Source organism: Vicia villosa, linkage group LG4, assembly GCF_029867415.1.
Source record: "Vicia villosa cultivar HV-30 ecotype Madison, WI linkage group LG4, Vvil1.0, whole genome shotgun sequence".
Lineage (NCBI taxonomy): Eukaryota > Viridiplantae > Streptophyta > Magnoliopsida > Fabales > Fabaceae > Vicia > Vicia villosa.
Window position 1 is genome coordinate 171486105 of NC_081183.1, and position 22831 is coordinate 171508935.

Here is a 22831-nt window from a genome sequence, read left to right on the forward strand (position 1 = left end):
TTCAATTGCACTGCAAGTCCCAATTGCTGAGGATGCCCCACTTGTAGACCCTTTTCCAAGAGGGCCCACGAACACTACTTTACTTATATAATTTGGAGAGCACGTGGCTCCGCATGTCTGGGACGAAGAGGTACATTTTTGAATGGTACTATTTTTTATTTTGTAATCAAATTCAACTCAACTGAGATTATCGTATTTTATTTTCAACAAGAACGTGAATGTCTGAAATCTGTGAACCATGCCAGAAAGATTCACAATCTTTATCAGTTAGAGGAAGAGTGGTTCCAAAATGCACTCCAGAACTCCGAGCTTGCAAGTCTTTGTGCTTCCGGGTACACCACCATCAAGCATGGCATGTAGGTTGCATTTGCTGAGAGATGACATAGCGAAACATCATCTTTCCACCTCCCCATTGGTGAGATGACTATTACATTTGATGTTGTAGCTTGCCTCATACACCTTCCCATTAAAGGAGGTTGCTTGATCATTCTAAGATTAGCAAAGCCAATGTAGTGGCTATGATGGTGGCTTATTTGGGAGCTGATCCCGCAGGAGCATTTGAGCAATGTAGAAGCACCAAGGATGCATATGCCAAGTTTGCTTGATTGGCGGATTTGTATGCCATTAACTTGGAGATAGCTGAATACCTAGACGTTGATGATCTTTGGGTTGCCTACCACAGGAAGTGTGCCCTGAGATGCTTCTTCATGTTCTTGGTTAGCACGTTCATGTTGGTGGACAAAAATGCAACTTACGTGGATGTGGCTTACCTCAAATATTTCATCAACTTGGAGTCTATTATTCACGATTAGAATTGGGGTGTTGTATGCTTGTTTACCTTTCACCCTAATATGGATTTATACCTTGGAGACTTAGAGTCGCTTCAATGTTTAATCTATAAATCCACTTTTTTTCCAAAGTCCTTTTGCCTTTAGGCAACTTCACTATATCATAAGTGTGATTATCAAGCAATGATTTCATCTTATCATGTATTGCATCCAACCACTTTTGATTTTTATCACTTTCAGTGGCCTCTTGAAAACACTCAGGTTCACCCTCACTAATCAAGATCAGATACTCATCAAAATTATACCTTGTAGAAAGTTGTCTTTGTCTATTAGAACTCTTAAGTTGAACTTGAGATAATTTTAGAGCTTCACCCAAATTCTCATCTTGTGACATATCATTCTCCCCTTTATCATCATTAGTCGGAATATTTACCTCATCTCTAAGTTGTTGATCATCAACGTAATCATGTGGCTCACCATTCTTATCATCACCACCAATAATATCCAGATTATGAAAAAGTGACCAAATTGGATAAATATTAGACAAATTGATTTTTTTTTAGTGTAGTCTTCTCCACCTTATCAATGTCTTCAATAGTTTGGTCTTTCATGAACACTATATCGCGGCTTCTAATAAGCATCTTCCCTATAGGATCATACAACCTGTAACCAAACTTATCTTGCCTATAGTCGAGGAAGACACATTGCTTTGACTTTTCATCCAACATGTATCTTTTATCCTTTGAAATATGCACAAAAGCCTTACAACAAAAGACTCTTAAATAATCGTACTTGACATTCTTTCTTAACCAAATTTGTCTGGAACTTCACTATTCAAAGAAACAATAGGTGTGAGATTAAGAGCATGCACCTCCATGTATAGTTCCTCACCCCAATAATGATTGGGAAACTTAGATTCAAAGAGCATACACCTTACTCTCTCAATTGATGTTCAATTTATCCTCTCTACTAAACCATTCAATTAAGGAGTTTTAGAAGGAGTCTTTTTATGTGCAATACCATGCTGCTTGCAATAAGCATCAAATGGTCCATAATACTCACCACAACTATCAAAACGAACACATTTTAGCTTCTCACCTATTTGCCTCTCAACTAAATCATGTAATTCTTTGAACTTATCCCACACTTAGTATTTTGTCTTCAAGGCATAAATCCATAGTTTCCTAGAACAATAATCAATAAAGGTAAAAATAAATAAAGTGCACCACTAAAGGATTTTACCTTTAATGAATCACAAATATCAGAATGTACCAATTGAAGCAACTTTGACTTCCTTGAGGGAGAATGTCTAGTGAAGGATACTCTAATCTTTTTATCAGCCATGCAATGAGAACACTTCTTCAAATATGCATTCTTTATTCCTGGAAGATCACCCCCTTTGACCAAAACATTAAGCCTATTTTCACTAATATGACAAAGTCTTTGGTGCCAAAAAGATGTTTCCATGTCGATAACATTCACACTATCCCTATCAACCAAAGCTTTTGTCCAATACATTTAAGAAAGCTTCTCCCCTCTTTGTTGAGTTTCCACTTTCTAGAACCAAAGTGATTGTCATAACCACAACCATCAGGCATATGCACATATATCAAATTAAAGCGAACATTTGAAGCATGTTTGACACCTCTAAGCAACAATTGCATTCTCATGTTGGTTTACAAGCAAACATCACCAACACCAATTACCTTAGATACACCATCATTATCCATATTCAACACTCCAAAGTCACCAAAATTATAAGATGTGAAGAAATTATTCCTTGGTGTAACATGTAATGTAGCACCACTGTCAACTATCCACGTGCTCTCGTCTGATATTAGATTAACATACTCATGATCAAGTAGAATAATAAGATCATTATCAGTAGCAGTATAGTAACACTGTCATCATCATTATTTTCATGATCTCTTTGTCTAGACTCACCCTTCTTGCCTTTGTTATCCATTTTTCATTTGTAGTAATACTTATGTACGTATCCTATTTTGTGACAATAATGACATTTTAGATTCTTGTATCACAACTTGGACTTGCTCCTGCTATTCTCTCTACAACTCTCTAGTTCCTTTTTCTAACTTCCCCTATTTTTCAATGACAAGTACTTCAGACTGGGATGAAGAACCTGATGTCCTCCTTCTCATCTCCTCATTAAGAATAACACCCTTAGGTATTTTCAAATAAACAACACCTCTAGGAGAAGAACTTGCGATAGAAACCTGAAATGTCTCCAAAGACTCAAGTAAAGATAACAATATAAATAGTCTCAAAAGTTCATCATCAAATTTAGTACCCATTTTTGACATCTGATCAAGGAGCCCTTGGAATTCACTCAAGTTATCTAAAATAGAAATCCCCTTCTTATACTTCAAACTTATGAAGCTATTCAACAAGAACAATTTATTATTCCTTGAGTTAGAGGGATACAAGGACTGTATCTTTTCCCACAAAGTTTTTGCACGTGTCTTATTAACAATATGATTATAAACATTATCTTCTACATATTGTCAAATAAAACCACATACCTATAGATGTTCAAACTCCCATTCATCCATTCTTCACTAGACAAAAAATTTGGCTTTGCGAAACTAAAAACCGATAAATGCAATTTCTTCACAAATAACAACTCTCTCATTGTGCCATTCCATAAATGGTAATTAGAACCATTCAACATTATCATCTTCATATTTGTATTTGACTCAATTATTTAAACAAGTAAAATAGCTCTCAACCAAAGCTCTGATGCCAATGTGTTCCGGGGGATCAATCACAAGGGAAAGAAGGAGAAATAAAGAAGAAAAGCGGGGTAAGAAATCAAACTCAGGAAAAATAGGGTAAACAAATCGTACTAGAAAGGATGAAATGTCTATGGAAGGGAAACTCACACACTGGAGAGAGGGTAGGAAACAGAGACTATGCAGGGATTTAAAAGGTGAAAAATATATCACATGAGAAAAAGAAACGATGATAACATTAACAAGTCAAAGGAGAATAAGAACAGACACTAGTCTCGGAGAAATGATATACACATTAATTAGACTATGAACCTGTTTGGATTAATTTATTGAAATTTATCTCATGATATAAGTTTTAACACTGTTTGATAGTATTAATTAAAACGGTAAAAAAATAATTACAAATGTGAGTATGGTGGGAAAGTCCCACATGAGTTATGAATGTGGAGACTTAACATTTATAAGTGAGAGAATCCACTTATCTATCACCTTAAAATTTTGGATAAATATATGGTATGTCTCTTACAAAAATATGTTGCTCTTCAAAATAATCCTCAATTTAAAAATGCTCCTTATTGACTCCTGAATATTACTTAAATTTTTGTTATAAAAGTTTATTCATTGATAAACACTTGTGTTATAAATTATAAATAAAGTTATTATCAAGACATCCACTATATTCTTTCTTAAATATTATGTATACAATCTATGCTTATAAAAAGTGACCGAGTGGTATTAAATAAGTTAAGGACATTTCCGTGATTTCCCTTCTCTTCCAGCTCAACAGTTTCGAAGAAACAAAAGCGCTCACTCATTCACACTGCTTAATTATCATTATTATCTTAAATCTTAAAAAAAGAAACTCCACATTTCATTTAACTTGAATTTCAACTAAAATTTCACAGAAACGGAAATTCTCCTCGAAAAATTGACATACAAGGACAAAAATTTCTAGGTTTCAATTCCAATTTTCTTCATTCTTAGATCTGATTCTCGATTCTCCTACTGAATCGCATTTCCGCTTCAATCCAAACTCATCAATTCGCCAAGAAAACCTCGCTAAATTTGCGAGTTTCCATCCTCGGAACGGAAACCGCAATGTTTCGTTTCGAGCAGGAAAAGATCCGCAAGCGAATTTGATTTTCATTTAACCATTATTGCAAACTTCAATTTGTTTATTTATTTGGATATTTGGAAATTTGGAAATTCGTTCGTTTGTGTTTTCGATCGTGAAGCTGTTTTCATGGCGGAAGCTCTCTCGGTGATGCCGGCGGCCGTGCTCCGTAATCTCGCCGATAAACTCTATGAGAAACGCAAAAATGCTGCTCTCGAGGTTTTGTGATTTTTTTCGTTCATCGTGATTTTTTAATTTGTGTTTGTTGATTATTGCAATTTGGTGAATTTTGAGGGCTTTGGTGACAGGTTGAGGGGATTGTGAAGCAGCTTGCTTCTGCTGGTGATCATGATAAGATAACCTCTGTGATTACTTTGTTGACTACGGAATTCACTTATTCACCTCAAGCAAATCATCGCAAGGTAGCTTGAAATTATATTTTAATTTTTTTGGGATTTATTGGTGCTTCATTTGAGCATGTTATGATTTTATTTTTAATTTAATGAAGGGAGGGTTGATAAGCTTAGCTGCTGCTACGGTTGGGTTGACTAATGAAGCTGCTCAACATCTTGAGGTGAGGGTTGCTTATAAGTTATTTTATTTTTGGTCTAGTAGCCTAATGATGAAAAATTTACCTTACCCCCTTAAAAGTAAAGACGTGGAATGTCGCGGATTAACCGGCGCCCGTGCAATTGGATGTCGCGGATAAGCCTCATGGGCTGTGTTTGTCATCATGGGGTAGTGAAAATAAATAAGTACCCAAGCAATTGGGTAATACTCCATGAAAGGCTAGGTACTAAGGGGAAGAAGAACCAAATCACTTTTGTACTGCACCCATTGATGAGTACAAAACCTCTTGGGAAACTCTCCCTTAAAAGCTAACTATCAAATAGGTAGAACCAATCCATTTAAGTAATCCACTGAGCATTCCATACCACTCGTGTGGGACTAAACCTAAAACACCAAATTACAGTACTATCAAATAGGGTTAGAGGAAGGCTTTGATGAATCACATACGTAATCTGTATGTAGCATCTTCACATAATTCACTCAGTAACCTGCACACTACTAACCAATTATCTGTACGTAGCATCTTTACATAATTCACTCAGTAACCTTCACACTGCAAACCAATTCACACGTACCGAATTGCAGTACTTTAACATATTGGCACTTGAAAATTCATATACAATTTGTAGAATATCTGTTAAATAGCACTTGACATTTATGAAAGATTAATCACTCCCATATGAATTAGCATGGTAATCACTCTGTTCAACAGCGCTCGACAATTATTATCGACCTTTTTTTGTTGGAAATTCCGCCTTCATTACGGTCCGCCCCTAGTCACCTAATTGCGGCATTTGAGTTGCCTTCATTGCAGTCTCCAACACCTTCATTGTGTTGGGTTTGAAGGGGTGGATTTAGTCCCACATTGTGCTTAGAGATATGACTTGTGTAGTGCTTATAAAATTTGGGCAGCCCCACCTTACAAGCCGGTTTTGTAGGGATGAGTTAGGCCAAACCCAAATTCTAAGATATTATCATAGTCTATCCTAGATATGTTGTTGGGCTTCCCGCAATGTCTTGATGCGGGACTTTTTTTATCTTTGAAAGCTTGAATTAGAGACTATACCATATGCTGAATCTACACTCCGTGTTACACAATAATTGTTAGCTTTTACTTTCTCTTTTATAATTGTTAAATCAATTAGTAATAATTCCTTTAATAATAAGTATATAAAATTAAAGGAAGCGTCATTCCACTTCTTACTTGCTTAACTGACTTGACACACTATGAATTTAGTTTTTTAGTACACTTTAGCTCGTACTTTATTATTTTAAACCAGACTAGGTAAAAAAAATACCGATAATGTGCCAACTCTGAATACCCCAATGTTCCCAATTCTTCTGTTATCTACCGCATAGCTGAACTCGAATCACATGCCAAAGTGAATTACAAACCAGGGGGCTATGGTATGTAGAAATCAATATAAGAAGGTATCTTGGTTCAAAATTTCATATATCCATCCCAGTTTATAGTTTGTCTCACAGAAGGGGTTGAAAAATTCACTTTTTCACGGTGCATTGAATCCTTTCTTTAGTATATGCAGTACATTTTCCCCTCCTATTGAGTAAGACCATAGAATTTTGGAAATCTACTTCATACTGAAACCACAACTGCAAGCCAGTGCATGGAATAATAGGTGTGATTCTCCTACTCTTGTCAAATGCCACCTCTGTTCTTCATGTATCTTGGTTAAGTTGATTTTAGTATGATTTAATATTTTTGGATGAACTTCGCGAAACACAATAATTTTAACCTCAAGGGATAAAATTTAAATGTGTGAATTTTTATTAAGCTAGAGTATATCTATTTATTAGTTAAACTTAAAATATCTTCTTGTTAGTTGAATTTTTCATATGCATGTATTACTACTGGTGCTACTACTATTACAATTATTATTCTATTTTATTGACAGCTTAGTTGATGTGTCTCCCCACACATGTGTATGTTTTCATTTCCGTTCTTCTTATCTACATATCGTTTGTTTGATAGCAAATTGTGCCTCCTGTGTTAAATTCTTTCTCGGACCAAGATAGCAGAGTTCGTTATTACGCCTGTGAAGCACTATATAACATTGCCAAGGTGAGGATTTGATTATGCTTACCTATCTAAAGCTTTTATACGACAATCATCCAGTCATCCAATGTGAATGTTGTTTTGATGCTATAGGTTGTGAGAGGAGATTTTATTGTATTCTTCAACCAGATCTTTGATGCCTTATGCAAGCTTTCTGCAGATTCAGATGCCAATGTACAAAGTGCTGCACATCTCTTGGATCGACTCGTAAAGGTATAATAAGTTTCTCCTGAACTCCAACCAGCGTTTTAAGAGTCCTACGCGCGTTCAGACACCAAATATTTTCTGAATATAGGTTTATCAATTGATGATTCAAATCCTTTTAGATTAACTATTGATTATTCCTTAATCTATTAACACAGGATATTGTGACCGAAAGTGATCAGTTCAGGTGCACTCTCTTCTCACTGTTAAGCTATATGCTACTATGTACGACTATCATGTGTTTCAGAGAGTCTTGATGATATGTGGATCTCTCTATGTAACTTATATTGCTTCATACTTCAATTTCGTTTCTTGATATTTCAGTATTGAAGAGTTTATACCATTATTGAGGGAGCGCATGAATGTACTGAATCCATATGTCCGCCAGTTTTTGGTAGGATGGATTACTGTTTTGGACAGTGTACCAGATATTGATATGCTGGGTTTTCTTCCTGATTTTCTTGATGGTAAGTGTATCAGTTGACAAATGAGTTTTTACCCGACATTTTTGTACAAAATGAATGAACCATCTAATAATTTATAAATGCCTCAGGTTTGTTTAATATGTTGAGCGATTCAAGTCATGAAATACGTCAACAAGCTGATTCAGCTCTTTCTGAGTTTCTTCAAGAGATAAAGAACTCCCCAGTAAGGTTTCTGCTAATTTATTTTTACAAATGCTGTGCATATCATCTCTTTTGTACATTTTATGTGAGTAGCAAATATTTTCTTATAAGCTGATTCAGATGCCAGTTCTGCTTTTATGTCATTTTTTTCCTGTTAGTTCTCTGCGGAAGATTTAATTGCGCATCTAATATCCACTTCGTAGGTTTCCCATGTTTAATGATTCATCTATTACCCGATTACTCTTTTTTTTTTTGTGCATTTTGTGTTGATTAACTATGATGTGCATCATTTCACATACTATATTGAAACAAAAGCAACATGTTTTGTTCATTTGTCATTTTCTGACTCAAGCAGTGCTACTCTTGAAGTCTGTAGATTATGGCCGAATGGCTGAAATACTGGTACAAAGGGCTAGTTCTCCAGATGAATTTACTAGGTTAACAGCTATCACATGGGTAAGTTGCAATGTTTTGACTTGTTAAACATGTCCTTACTTCATGTTGTCATCTTGTCAATATTATTAGTTATTGCTTTGTTGCTCATTATTTTTCTCAAATAATGTCTCTGCTTTTTTGTTTGAACAGATAAATGAGTTTGTCAAACTTGGTGGAGACCAGCTTGTTCCATATTATGCTGACATTCTTGGAGCCATTTTGCCTTGCATATCCGATAAAGAAGAGAAAATTAGAGTGGTAAGCTTATTTCCTTCTCACATTTCTTTTTTTTGCAATTTAGGTTTAAATTCTCCATTTTGTCCCATATTTTAGTGTTGCCTGACATGCACAGTAATGAATTACAAATAATAACTGGCTATTTGTAGGTTGCCCGGGAAACCAATGAAGAGCTACGAGCAATCAATGCTAATCCAGCTGAAGCGTTTGATGTAGGAGCAATCCTCTCCATTGCAAGGAGGTGTGGTTTTTCTAACCTGGGAATAAGGCTAGGTTTGAAGTTCAAAATACTTGTAACTGAAAAAAAATGATTTTTTACGGTGGTGAGCACCAGTGATGACTGGGAAATAGTCACGAGGGTCCTTTTTGTTTAACCAACTCTAGTTTGCACCGATTATTCTGTGAAATGATTTTGGGAATGTTTTGCTTGTTAGGCAACTATCTAGTGAATGGGAGGCTACTCGAATTGAAGCTTTGCATTGGATATCAATCCTCCTAAACAGACACCGTATTGAGGTAACTGGATTATTTTAACTTCCATTTTGATATATTAAGGCTGCTATATTAATATCCTTCTCGATGATAGATATTTTGTTGACGATGACTCACAACTGATTCCTTGTGTGAAACAGGTTTTGATATACCTGAATGACATATTTGACACCCTACTCAAAGCACTTTCAGATCCATCTGATGAGGTAATTTAACCTAATACCAGATTAGGAAGACTTCTTACCCTTTCTGTATTTCTTATTTCTAATGTCAAATAAATTAATCTCACTAAAAAAACTCATTTCTGTTCTATAATTCTGAAACTTTTGATTATTAATGGCCAAATGAGTCAAATCCGAGAACTATGGTCAACCTCGCAAATTATGCGTGTTATCCTACCATGATCTCCTGCTAGTGGTGATGCCACCACCTATCTCTGAAAAGTGGCGTTTTGTGACGAGCTCTGGCTTTTCTAGCCTCCTTACTTAATTCTGGCTGCTCCAACATGGTTGCGGCTAAAAGATACGTCTGGCAGCTTTATTTCTGATTCCAGCAAAAAATGCCGTTGGTTTTAGCTGCAACTTCACTCCTGATTCCATCCCAATATCTTTTTGATGTGGGTCACATCCTCATCTCTGTCTCTCTTTGCTGTTGGTTGTTAATTTCAGCCCTTCTTTGATTCAGTCATGGCATCATCTCAGTCATAAGTCCTAACCAGCCGGACACAGCACCTCAGTGTCAGTCTCTTGTTATTTATTTGGTACTTATGCCATAAATTAATAATGATTGTGTGCAAGACTATGAATTTCAAATAATATTGAAGATATTTTGTTTACAATTTTGGATATATTTTCTTTAGAGAGTTGAGCATTTATATGTTTAAAAGGATAAATGAATTACATATTTTATCTCCCATTATCTTCAGATTATGGTCGTTTTACTATCCACTTTCCTCCTATTGCATTATTGGAGTTGGCCATTTCATGTTGTTATCTGGGATCAAGGCCAATGATTGGAGGCCATATTGATTTCTTGAACATGCCTTCTTGACTAATAAAAAATGTTGTAAAAACTGGACTGGGTTGTTTGGTTGAATAGTTAGGACCATGAGCCAACTATGATTCTGGTTTGAAAATTATCATTGTCAATCACTGTTCAATCTGGGATTCAACCACAAATCTACTTGGTTTAACTGATTTAAACATGACATTGAGATCTCATCTGTTTACTTATATGGTTTGGTATTTAAACTTGTATGCTATATTTATAATTGTGTAAACTGGAAATCATTAGCATGAATTGTCATTAATTCATTTGAACTCTTTTATATCAAATAGGTTGTTCTTTTAGTTCTTGATGTTCATGCATGCATTGCAAAAGACCCTCAGCACTTCCGACATCTTGTCGTTTTCCTTGTGCACAGTTTCAGGCTAGATCACTCTCTTTTGGAGAAGTAAGCTACTTTTCTTCATCCTATCCTATGCGTTCTTCTAGTAACATAATTATCCTTTCATTACAATTTCATTCTATACAATTAATTCCAGGCGTGGTGCTTTGATAATTCGCCGCCTTTGTGTGCTTTTGAATGCTGAGAGAGTCTACCGTGAACTTTCTACGATATTAGAAGGAGAATCAGATTTAGATTTTGCATCAATTATGATTCAGGTTTGTTCGACTTTTCCAGAGCTAAATAAAAGGATGCATTGGATTTCAATGTTGCTGTTTCATTGATATGCTGTGTTAAGTGGATGGCAGAGATAGAACTATCTGTATTAATGGATCTTGTGGATCTTTTTTATGACACAGCTGGCTAACCTTAGGCTATTGGATCTTGTGGATACACCCAACATTCATGTTTTATAAAATATTATTGAGTACACGATTTTTGGTCCTTTAAAATATTGCTATTTCCCCATTTTTCCTCCCTATTTTTTTCCCCTTCAAAATGAGCCCTCCACATGATATTTTGTTTACCAAAAATCTCTGTTAATATTCCATTGTTAATATTTCACACGTGGCAGACAACCAGACAGCATCTGGTACAAAAAGATTTTCTATTGTTGAGGTCATTGTGATATTTTTAGGGATCAGAAAATAATGCTGTTTGGGTAATGGTGAGATGTAATGGAGAGAATATTTGGTAAGAAAAAAAAATTATGGAAGACTTGTATGAGAATGTTTTTTGAAAATGAGGGACTAAATGGGAGAATCATAATATTTTGAGGGACCAAGTTGGGAGTACAATTTCGGTCAGACCAACAAAGTATTTAGCTAACTTAAATTGAACTCCAATGGAATTTGATTGCAAGATTGCAATTTGCAATGCTTATAGATTCTGCTATTTGATGGAAATTTGTTTTTGTTGACCTAATAATGCTGCACGCACGGTTTTATAAACCTGAAGAGAAGTTAACACCTTTTCTTAATATATTTAGCTCGGATGGTTTTGGGGTCAAAGGTCTGGGACACTATTGGCAATATTATCTTTTTGTTGCCTTCACTTCATTGTTATATATATATTTTTTTGTTTTTCACGAGTCTAAAACTCAGACAATCCTATGTAGTGATACAGTATTCAGTATATGTTTTTCTTCCCTTTGATTTTTTTTTCAGGCATTGAATTTGATCTTACTTACATCATCAGAATTGTCTGAGATTCGAGATCTTTTGAAGCAATCACTGGTAAATCCTGCTGGGAAGGACTTGTATGTTTCCTTGTATGCCTCTTGGTGTCATTCTCCAATGGCAATTATAAGTCTCTGCTTCTTAGCTCAGGTATATATCTATAGAAAAAATATATTTTGACACACAATTGACATCAAATTTCCACGGTTAACGCAATTAAATCTATGATTAATCATGTTTAGTGGATGGTTGGTGAGTAAAACGAAGTGACAACTTATTAACCATCTACTAAAACAATTAACCATGATTTTGAATTATATTCATTAATCATCTAAGTTGTGTTTAAATATACATGATTTTTCAGGTGTTTATTTACGTGATATTCATTGATCATGATTGTGTTCAAATATATATTTGAAAATTGCAGTTAATCAAGCTCAAAGTTATGGTTAACTGTGTTCGGTTGATGATTAATAAGTTGCAGCATCTTGTTATATTCATTAACCATCCACTGAACGTAATTAACCACATATTTGAACTGCGTTAACCATCCAAGTTTAGTCAAAATTGTGTTAAAATAACAACTCATTTAAAACTTGTCTCTTTTATTCGTTTCCATTTAAAGTCTTTCTTTCTGTAGCGCATGTGCGCAATTGGGGACACACATAGTAAACAATTTTTTTAGCTTTAGCTTCATTTTGATAACACAACCAAGTGTGTATTATTAATTTTGTATCTTCCTGAACAGACTTACCGACATGCAAGTACTGTGATTCAATCTCTGATAGAGGAGGATATAAATGTCAAGTTTTTGGTCCAGCTGGATAAATTGATTCGCTTGCTGGAAACTCCAATCTTTGCTTATCTTAGATTGCAGGTACTCAATCAAAACATACTATCTTTTATGTGTGTATTTTATGTTGTGATTTCACCTTGTACGTGATAAAATATGATGACTTCGGAGAAGTCGTTGTTTATAATGGTTACGGCTAAAGAATAATTTTTTTTCACTGGCTTCTCTCATGTATCTCGAACTTAAATTTTGCAGCTTCTTGATCCTGGAAGATATTTATGGCTATTCAAAGCGTTGTATGGTCTTCTGATGTTGCTTCCTCAGGTATCTCCGTTTAAAAAGTTGTTAGCACATTATTAATTCTCTTGTAAGAGTGAGTTGTATTCCAACAACATCCTTTATTCGTAGGATTTGATTACTACTACTATCCCACAATAAGTAACTTATTTGACCATTTCACACATTGAAAAAGTGTATAAATGAAAGAGAGAAAATAGTATTTTTACTAAATTGTCCTTGTCAAGTATTGAAGTAGTATTACCATAAATGTAAAGCGTAAGATGCTGATTTAGAAGTGATGCTAGTAGTATTACTTAGAGTTTACTGGTGTATATTACCCCATTTTAAAGATGGATGCAATTTTTACTTCAATGCAGTTATATATCAGTTATTTCAGAGGAAGGGATGTGGTATATTATATGCATTCCCTTCTCCTTGAACACCTTTCACAAGACATTTAATATTCGGGTATAATAGGCCTCGTCTGTAAACAAATAAATATTCAATCTAGCTGTTCGACTTTTTAGCACATGGGCAACTAAAAACATGCATATATGCATTTAATGACATATCCAGTATTTTTGATGTCTTTTCAGAATCTATCTGCATAAGTTTTGAATAAACGCCATATCTTGATTCTTAATTTTACACCACCATGCAGCAAAGTGCAGCCTTTAAGATACTAAAAACTCGTTTAAAAGCTGTGCCGTCATATTCTTTCAATCGCGAGCAATTGAATAGAATGCCTTCTGGGGATTACTACGAATTTCTTCCTCAGATGCCTGATGAACATAAAAAAAAAGATGGTGATGCAACTGAAGATGGTGGGAGCTCATATAATAGATTAAACTTTACTGAAAGGTTAAATGAGTTTCAGGAAATGCAGAAGAAACATCGGGTTCACACCAAATCCCAAAGAACGACACGCAGTTTAACGACTTCATTACCAAAGGTTGCCAGCTTCTTCATTCCGTGTGTAGATTTTATATCATTACAAAATGTTTAATGTAAATTATTAGTTTAGGGAGGATGTGCTTGATTTCAAACATTATTCCTTCTGATTCTCCCTGTTTTCTGATGTCATTATTTGCTCTATATGCAGGAGGCACCAAAAGAGGAAGAAGAGCCACAGAGACAACAGTCTATTGATCAGTCTATTGATCTTAATGTTCCTCCTTCAAGATCTAGGAGAAATTCAGGGCAACTACAACGATAATTCTAATGCTGTTTTTACTTATGTCGAGTCTAATCTATTGCATGTGAATTTTGAATGGGATCGGGTATGATTTTGTAAAATTGTAAATTATAGTAGTTCGGTTTATTCTATTTGTTAAGAGGTTGGGATGGTGAAGATTGGGTTTTGGAATCAAGACGAAGCTTGGAAGTTTTCTTGGCTATTCCTTTGACCTAATAGAATGTGATGCCCACGAGGTTCTATTGTTTTTTTTTTGTTGAAAACCACGTGAGCTAGATGAAAATATATTCCCTCCGTCTCACAATGAGTGTTGTTTTAGCAAATAAAATTTGTTTTAAAATGAATGTCATTCTCACTTTTCAATATGGTAATGATTGTCATTTTTTTAATTGTGTCCTTTAATTATTCCACTATACACTAATTCTAATACATTTATAAGATTAGTTTAGTAAAAGTGCAATGTCTTATGATAATATGATCATATTGTTTAATCTGTGTGCAAAAACCTTAAACGACACTCATTTTGAAACAAGATGCATATTGATATGCAAGATACTGTTTCTTGAAAACAGTGTTTTCACTTTGTAGTGCCCCACCTTAAAGTCCCATTGATCGTATAACGTGTTTTGGGTGACTTTTTAAATTATTGTATTTTGTTCATGTTTATTTGAAATCGGGATACCCTATACCATTGACATCAAGTGAGTGGACAACTCATTTAACAACGAAAGCTGAACTTTCCTGAATCGTTTTTTGGATATGATGTAAGAATTCACCAAGTTGAGCAAGATTGAAAGAGAATCAAATAAACAAAAGTTAAAGGCGGTGCCACCCATAGATATCAATTTAGATGGTGACACATGTTTTGATTCATTTTAGTTTTTTTATCTAACAATGTTTTGTATGTAATGTTTGGTTGATATTAACAATGTAAACTTAATACAATTTGACTTATTTTGATGTATATTTCAATTTCCTACTTTTTTTTCCAACATTTTTTCCCCTTCATAAAAGGTTATGTTTCTGTTATAGGTGTTGTGTGAGAAGATAAGTGTGAATCAGAAAATACATTTTTGGAAAAATTCAATTTTTTTTTTTAAAAATGCTAACAAGGGTTTATTTGGAAATGCAATTCCAAACTTACCTCATATTGTTAAAAAAATGATAGCATGGTTTTATTCGAATATACATTTTCGGACCTATCCTAATTTTAATAAAACGAAGCAGAATAGCCTCTAAGACAAGATTGAGTTTCTAAGATCCATATTGATTTAAAACTTATATAAAATATGTGTGCCACTATACTTGTTAGCAAAAACACACAAACACACACATAATGTCTCAATATGCATATCTTGTTTTTGTTTACTTCAACGACAATAAACCTTCTCCTCAATTTAGGTTCTCAGAGATCACTCGTATTGTCGATCTAAAATTAATACTAGAGAATCTGTACACATACAATTGAAAATTTGTGACGCTCTATTATCATTCACCTCAATTGATACCAAAGAGAAGATACAGTTTAACAACTTTGAGCTAAAGACAAATGAAGATTTAACTGTTATGCGAAATAAAAGGTCCAATCGAGGTGGATGCGAAGATTGCAAGATCAGCCGAAGATATTCTGAAGTTGTTGAAACGTCCTACTTGATGATGAAATATATTGCTAAATTTATGTTAATGATTATCTATTTAATGTTTTATTTTTAATGTATGTCATAACAATGATTGATTTTAATTTATGTTACTTTTTTGCATATATTTCTACATCTGTTTTTGGTTTTTGACTCTAATAGTTTCTAAAACATATATTTTTGAATTTTTCTAAGGTTTATGTACACTTGAGTGCGTCAGAAAATGTATTTTTAAATTTCAAGGGTATTTTAGAATTTTTACATAAATGCGTGAGTAACTCTTAGGGTAGAAAAGTATCCCTCTAATTTTAGGGTCAATTATATTTCTTGGTTTTTAAAATCATAGATTTTTAACGAATTGATTATTTTAATTTAAGTTTTTAATATAATAAGTTAATTTGTTTAGATGGTAACAGTTTCCCTTACTAATATTTTACATAAATTAGTATGTTACAAAGAAATTTGTCTGTTAACAAAATATTACATTTAAATATACATCCACCAAGTTCAACTGATCTACATGAAAAGAACGAGTGCTAAAATTTTAATTTATTATTATTGACAAAGTAAAATGAGATTCAAATGCGCTGGAGTGTATTTTCGATATAGCAGAGTAAGGTGGACCTACACGGTTAGCAATCTAACACTTAAGTTAGTGAATGAATGAGAAGTTGTTTGAGTGCCAAAATGAATAAAATACAATTTAACATGTGCTGAGCTTTATATAGTTTAGCCAATTAGAACTGTTTCCTCTTAATGTGCAGCTTCAAGTGAATCACCATACAATTAGATCTAATAGTGGAAAGTTAATTGGAGGTCGGAATTACATGTTTTGTGCTTGAGTAGGGATGAAACAAGTACGAATAAACAAGTACAAATATTGAGGTACCCATAGGGTATGAGTATGAAAATTCGTGCCCACACGAGTATGGGCCTGGGTACAGAGATTTTTTCAAACTGTGAGTATGGGAATGAGTACTATAGTACTCTGCCCATTGCCATCCTTATGCATGAGCGAGGTTGCACCTGTTCCTCACATATGTTCTCATGGTACTTGCTATTGGAACTTGATGCCTGGGCCTTGGGAGTGGCCTAGAACACTTGCCACACAAGTCTTTGTTTCTACTTGCAAGAATGAGATTTTTTATTGTGGCCCTAGTATAAGGGAGTGTGAAAACCTCGATGCTGATAACATTGAAACAGACACATTTAATATCTTTCTTGTAACTCACACTGTTTTGTTGGAGGGTTTTGACTCGTGGCCCTAGGTATGACAATAATGATGCCTTATAATCTTATGTTAATCGAGTATTCAGAATAATTCGATGAGAGATCTCAACCATTAGTAGCATGGTCACAATTCCCAATGCTTGTTGTCGTGCATGGTGCGGTTGTTTGAAGGATATAAAAAGAGATTTTGAGTAACTACTCCTCTTTTTCGTCATTTCTGAGACTTCAACAACCGTTACCTTGTTTTTATAATTCCACTTTGTCTTTGTTACAAGTTTCCCATCGGTCATCATTTTGACTTCTTTGTACAATCGCCTCCAAAAAAACTTACTCCTCCTCTCTCTCGTATTTATTTTGCCTTCACTAGGGTTTGTTGGGGAAATGGTGATGGAGGATTTGAAGGAAGCAACTGTTGCCAAAAGTGGAAGGGTTAATGGTAGCCTTGCTTCTAGGGATGTTTCCAACAATTTTGCTTTTCCTTATTTGCTCTTAATGAATTCCAATATTGTAGACGACTTTAAGCATAAACACTAGACCCAGACTTATAATAGAGCACATCGTAGTGCTTTTTATTGTAACCATACAAAAAGTAAAGTAAGGTGGTGGTTGGAATCCCAATCTCGTGTTTATACTTATGATCGTTCTTTTTTGTGTGTTGGTAGTAATTATAAGATGGGAAACTCTTGCCTTAGAACCTGAAATGTGTGGTGGACTAAGAAATGTTATATGCCATATTCGTTTTCGCTGGTAATAGCGGTCTGGATCATGATTTCATCAAGGTGGGTTTCTCCTCGGACTAGGGAGTGTTTTCCTCCGAAGGAAACAAAAAGGTGTGTAGCAAGTATGAGGGACGAGTCATCCCTCTTTATGAGTAGTTGTTTTCCTTGATAATTTTTCCGCCTTCCTTTCAATGAACTTAAGGCAGGTGTTCAGAATCATTTGAGGCTTTCCCCCTCGCAACTACATTCAGTGAATTGAGCTTATGTTAAAGTTTCAGTATTGGTATGCGTACTAGAGAAGCATGCCAACCCTAACACTCTTTTCCTCCTTTTTAACGTCCAACGTTGTTCTGTTGATTCGACACGGGGTCCAGGCCCGCTCTCTTAGACAGTGCCATAAATGTATTGAGGTTTACTCTGATAGTGTGAAAATTTTCAAATACCGGTACTATATGGTTACTTTCCATGCCAGAACGGTCCATGCGAGTACGTGTGACATTAAATTTGGTGCACTTCAAATGTTCATATAAGTTTCCAAAATTTGGGTGTCAGAGCCATTTTCTAGCTGAGGATGGGCCATACGTCTACCTTTTGGATGACTTATCTCAGGATGAGACCAATCTGAAGAGGAAACTGGTAGCCTTATGGAAAATTTTGGGCTTTGTCGATGACATTGTTGTTTTTGGGGCAACATCAATGAAACAAATGAGGTGGTACATAGAGACACGCTTGCGGGTGGAAGCTATTACTAGAGAGGAGATATGTGTCATCTTTATTGAGTAACATAAGAGTTTTCTTACTTTCCTTTAATAATTTTCTAATGATTATTTCCCTTATCCACTTGGTTTCTTGTTTGTATATAAGATGAAGTTTCACCAGACAATGCTTAGAATGAAGAATATAAGAGTTTTCTTACTTTCCTCTAATAATTTTTGAATGATTGTTTCCCTTATCCACTTGGTTTCTTGTTTGTATATAAGATGAAGTTTCACTAGACAATGCATAGAATGAAGAATACGCTTAGGGCCACCCCTTCTCTTGTGGAAGCCATTCATATGCCGACTACGAGAAGAGTCCCAACTACATGGTTTCGTGCTGACCCGACCCCTTCCTAACTTTCTAATGAAGAATACGCTTAGGGCCACCTCTTCGCATGTGGAAGCCATTCATATGCCGACTACGGGAAGAGTCCTAACTATGTGGTTTCGTGCTGACCTGACCCCTTCCAAACTTTGTATCTCGGCTAGGAAAGGGGTTTGGGGTTTTCTCAAGGTTACCCACTCCAACTTTCTAAATTTTTTCCACTTTTGCACACCCACTAAAGATCTGCCGTGAAGCTCCAGCCCAAGGCAACACCAACACGATATTTTGAAATTTTTTCCATACGATGTTATTGCATGTCTTGGGAGGAACTATCCTAGACCGACCAAGGATTCAATAATAGAAATGCCCAATCATCAACCCAAAATAAGTATTGAAGGCACAATACACTCATACCTCGAGACCCGTACTCGACCCAAACCACAAACGATTATTTGCAGTTGAAAGTTGAAGTTCATTCAACGGTTCCACTCATACCACGTTGGAAAGTAAGGAGACTTCTAACTGCTCCTATACATAAGAGATCCCACGTAAAACCCGAGGTATATTCTAACATAATTTCCTCTTCACACACACCTTCACTCCACCGTACCAGAAACTTACTCCACATCAAGACTTCACTACACATTTCTGATTTCTTACATAACAAAATAAAAATATTATTATGGTGCTATTAATGAAAACTCCATGTTCTCTGTTTTCTTTGTTTTTAAAGAAAACTTTAAAATCGAAAAGTAAAACAGCTAAAACTACAGAAGAATGTTTGATAGACACCACAATTTTTGAAAAGGGTCGTTAGAGCATAAATATAGGGGGTGGTATTTGCCACATGTACCACTTGTGTCATAATAGTATGGATAATTGAATGCAAATGGTGTATTATTACATAACCACCATATCCAAATAATGCTACGGTGCTTTTCAATTTTTTAGTGTATATTGTGTGATTAGTGGGACCCATTTTAAGTTTTTAGATGGGTAGTATGGATATTTACAAATTTTAATTAGTGGTTTAAATTATTGAGAAGTGTGAAATAATATATTATATTAAGTGGGGTCCATTTATACCACCAAATTGGGTGGTATGGATGTGGATGCTCTTAGAGTTATGAAATTTAAAAGTTCCGCAAAAAGTACTAGTTACTTTAATGTAGACAGTTGCACGGTTGTCTTTCTGACTGAAGTCAACTTGGTTAGAAATAATGTTATTTGTTTATTTATTATATACACATATCCACATCAGACCATAATATGAAATCCAACAATTTTCTCAGTAAAGCCTATTTGCTAGCTGCAAATTATGCAGCTAAATTCTTGTGAATAACTCATGTTGAAATTTTGCATAACATGAGCACATATTTTCACAGTTTCACTTTATCTCTATATCGGCCGAATATCCGTTGAAGTTTAAAAACTCGAAACAATATCAATGTTCACGGTAACACACTCACTCCTCTCATAGAGCATAGATCTTCTCAACATCAGAATTATATTCCTCCTCATCTGATATATGTGCCGAGTAAGACCATGACCGCGATTTGCTTCCGCTTGGTCTCTTAACTATCCCTCTCTGTGATTCCCTTTGGAATCCAAAATGTCGCCGAAACACAAAGTAGCACAAGTATGCAAGAGTCCCAACTAGAATTAGGGTTCCCAAAACAGTTACTGTAATAGCCATCCATGTTTCCTTTCCAACAACAATAAAAGCTATTGCAAGAAAAGCTCCACAAGTGCACGTACAAGCCATCCACATAAGCTTGTTAATCACTGACACGATCTGCGTTTGAGCTCTTGTGTCCCAAGCTACCAAAGTGATTTGAACAACAACAACTGCAAGAGAAATGAAAAGAGACGTTGCGTTCAAAAGACAGAAGACACTGAACGCAACTTCGTGCGATATGTTCGCCTTCCCTGCCTCGGGTTGTATCATTTTATATTGACCTGGCAATGTGAACAAAGCCATGAATGCTATAGATGCAAAAAGGACAGCGACTACTGTGACAGAATTTATGGTGTTTTGAATTGCTTCTCTATGGATTTTTCTCAATTCCTTAGCTATAGTTGAAACCCGTCTGCGAGTCTTTTCGTTCTGTATGAGCTGTGACTGCACCTCGTGTTTTATGTCACTCACTGCTCTTTTAAGTTCTATGGCTTCATTCAATTTGCCTATATGTCTTGCATTCTTGGCACCGCATTCCGAAAGTGCTTCCTTGATTTCCAAAGACGTGTCTCCGTACGGAAGTTTATCTGCTAAATCCAACGCTGTTTCTAGTTGATTATTGATGGCATTGACATTCATAGATGTATAGCTTAACAGAAAGCTCACTATCTGAAATAAGCACGATAGCCGTGTTAGGCTTATTGAATAAATACTTAAGCTAAAAGCATTTAATTAAGTTGTTTAACCAAACATAACCTAGTTCATAACCAAACTGAATCAAACATGATAAAAAACAGAGCTGAAATACGGTTTGATTGACCTGCGAACGAGCTTTCCGAGTAGCCATGTGAAGAGCAGTATTCCCCTTCTTATCTCGTTCGTTCAATACAATCGGGTCGGCTTGTAAAATCTCCTCAACTACTGAGGCACACTGTCCTTTAACAGCCATATGCAGTGCTGTTTGGCCCTTCCTATCTTTAATGCAAACAATCGCCGAATCCCTCGCAATAAGTGCTTTTACAACGCGAAGAATTCCATACCTAGCAGCATTGTGCAATGCAGTCTTTCCATTTTTCCTTACTATCATCATTGAACTAACATCAACATCCAAAATAGCATTCACCACATCCAAACGGTCTTGAACAGCAGCAAAATAAAGTGGACTAGTGTTCGACGAGTCGCATAAATTACAAGCCTCAGGCCAAATCCTCAAAATCTCCCTCACAATTTCTGGAAAAAAGATTGGCATTTTAACATTTCATAATTGAAATTTGAAACCCTTATTTTCAGAATCAATTTATTCAAAATCAATTTTTATCATCAGAGAACCAAACACAAACACACAGTGAAAAACTAGAAATAAATGAAAGAGAAAATATACCCAAATGGCCACGCTTTGCTGCAATATGAAACACATTCATATCAGATTTAGACCTGATTTTGAGAATCTCCAAATCACAAAAACTCAACAAGAAGCTGAAAATCTCCTTAACACCACAATCCGCAGCTATATACAACAACGTCTCTCCAGCATCATTCTGCATGAACATGAACTCAGAAATTGACGATGATGACACTGACCCACTTGAGGATTCACCTTTACTAACATGTTTCAGAAGCTCTTTGAGTCCTTCACGGTCCCCAGATCGAACCACATTGAAAATTTCTTGATGGGTTATGAAGCACAGTGACTTTGAATCCATGACATGCAATTGAACAAACAGAAGTTGAAGAGTTTTTCTTTGTTTGGGAGAATCTAAGTGGAAGAAGTGATGATGTTTAGGACAAAAAAAGTTGGTTTTTTCAATTGTAGAAGCGTTGCATTATTTTGATATTTAATTTGTCGTTTGCTTTGTTGCACAGAAAATCCATGTGGTAGTGAAGGTGATGGATTGTATTTAGTATTGGTTTGTTTCATTGTATTTGTTCTTTTACTTTTGTTTGGCCATGTCCCATTTTGGTTTTTATTTTATTTTTATGTTTTTTTAGGAAACAGATATTATCCATTTTGTTTTTTTTTTATTGTAGGAAATTCGGATGTATATAAATAGTTTTTACACAAATAAAGAAAATAAATAGCTTTTGTTATTTTTATGAAATAAGATTTATTTTTCTAAGATATTCTTGTTTGTTTATTAATATTTTCTTGCATATTTATCTCTCCCTCTCTTTAATATATATAAATATGTTATTTATAAAATAACAAATAATGTTGAATCGAATTCTAAAAATAATAATAAATAAGAAATAAATTAAAAAAAAAAATTCAGAATTCCAGTGTCATTATTTTTTAATTTTTTGA

General features: G+C 35.0%; 2 protein-coding genes across 2 annotated transcripts; one reads left to right on the forward strand and one right to left on the reverse strand.

The window, feature by feature from the left end:
• Nucleotides 1-4383: 4383 nt before the first annotated feature.
• On the forward strand, nucleotides 4384-14445 carry LOC131595925 (protein VAC14 homolog). Its single transcript, XM_058868456.1, has 20 exons — nucleotides 4384-4871; nucleotides 4961-5074; nucleotides 5161-5226; nucleotides 7213-7302; nucleotides 7390-7509; nucleotides 7659-7687; nucleotides 7825-7967; nucleotides 8054-8148; nucleotides 8496-8582; nucleotides 8712-8819; nucleotides 8948-9039; nucleotides 9233-9314; nucleotides 9431-9496; nucleotides 10628-10743; nucleotides 10835-10955; nucleotides 11904-12065; nucleotides 12664-12792; nucleotides 12964-13032; nucleotides 13649-13939; nucleotides 14090-14445. The coding sequence occupies exons 1-20, from the start codon at nucleotides 4782-4784 to the stop codon at nucleotides 14201-14203; spliced, it is 2184 nt and encodes a 727-aa protein (XP_058724439.1). The 5' UTR covers nucleotides 4384-4781; the 3' UTR covers nucleotides 14204-14445.
• Nucleotides 14446-20026: 5581 nt separating this feature from the next.
• LOC131600292 (ankyrin repeat-containing protein At2g01680-like) lies at nucleotides 20027-22416 on the reverse strand. The gene is made up of 3 exons (XM_058872475.1): nucleotides 21911-22416; nucleotides 21350-21759; nucleotides 20027-21198 (listed from the first exon to the last, which is right to left on the reverse strand). Exons 1-3 carry the CDS (start codon nucleotides 22230-22232, stop codon nucleotides 20326-20328), a joined length of 1605 nt encoding a protein of 534 aa, XP_058728458.1. The 5' UTR covers nucleotides 22233-22416; the 3' UTR covers nucleotides 20027-20325.
• Nucleotides 22417-22831: the final 415 nt, after the last annotated feature.

Excerpts from the sequence above, each read along its gene's own strand:
- LOC131595925 (XM_058868456.1), top strand. The coding sequence starts at position 4,782 with ATGGCGGAAGCTCTCTCGGTGATGCCGGCGGCCGTGCTCCGTAATCTC. Across the intron at positions 8,583-8,711 it reads GGTTAACAGCTATCACATGG|ATAAATGAGTTTGTCAAACT; the intron begins GTAAGTTGCAAT and ends TTGTTTGAACAG. Across the intron at positions 12,066-12,663 it reads GTCTCTGCTTCTTAGCTCAG|ACTTACCGACATGCAAGTAC; the intron begins GTATATATCTAT and ends CTTCCTGAACAG.
- LOC131600292 (XM_058872475.1), bottom strand. The coding sequence starts at position 22,232 with ATGGATTCAAAGTCACTGTGCTTCATAACCCATCAAGAAATTTTCAAT. Across the intron at positions 21,760-21,910 it reads AGCAAAGCGTGGCCATTTGG|AAATTGTGAGGGAGATTTTG; the intron begins GTATATTTTCTC and ends TCTTTTTTCCAG. Across the intron at positions 21,199-21,349 it reads CTCGGAAAGCTCGTTCGCAG|ATAGTGAGCTTTCTGTTAAG; the intron begins GTCAATCAAACC and ends TGCTTATTTCAG.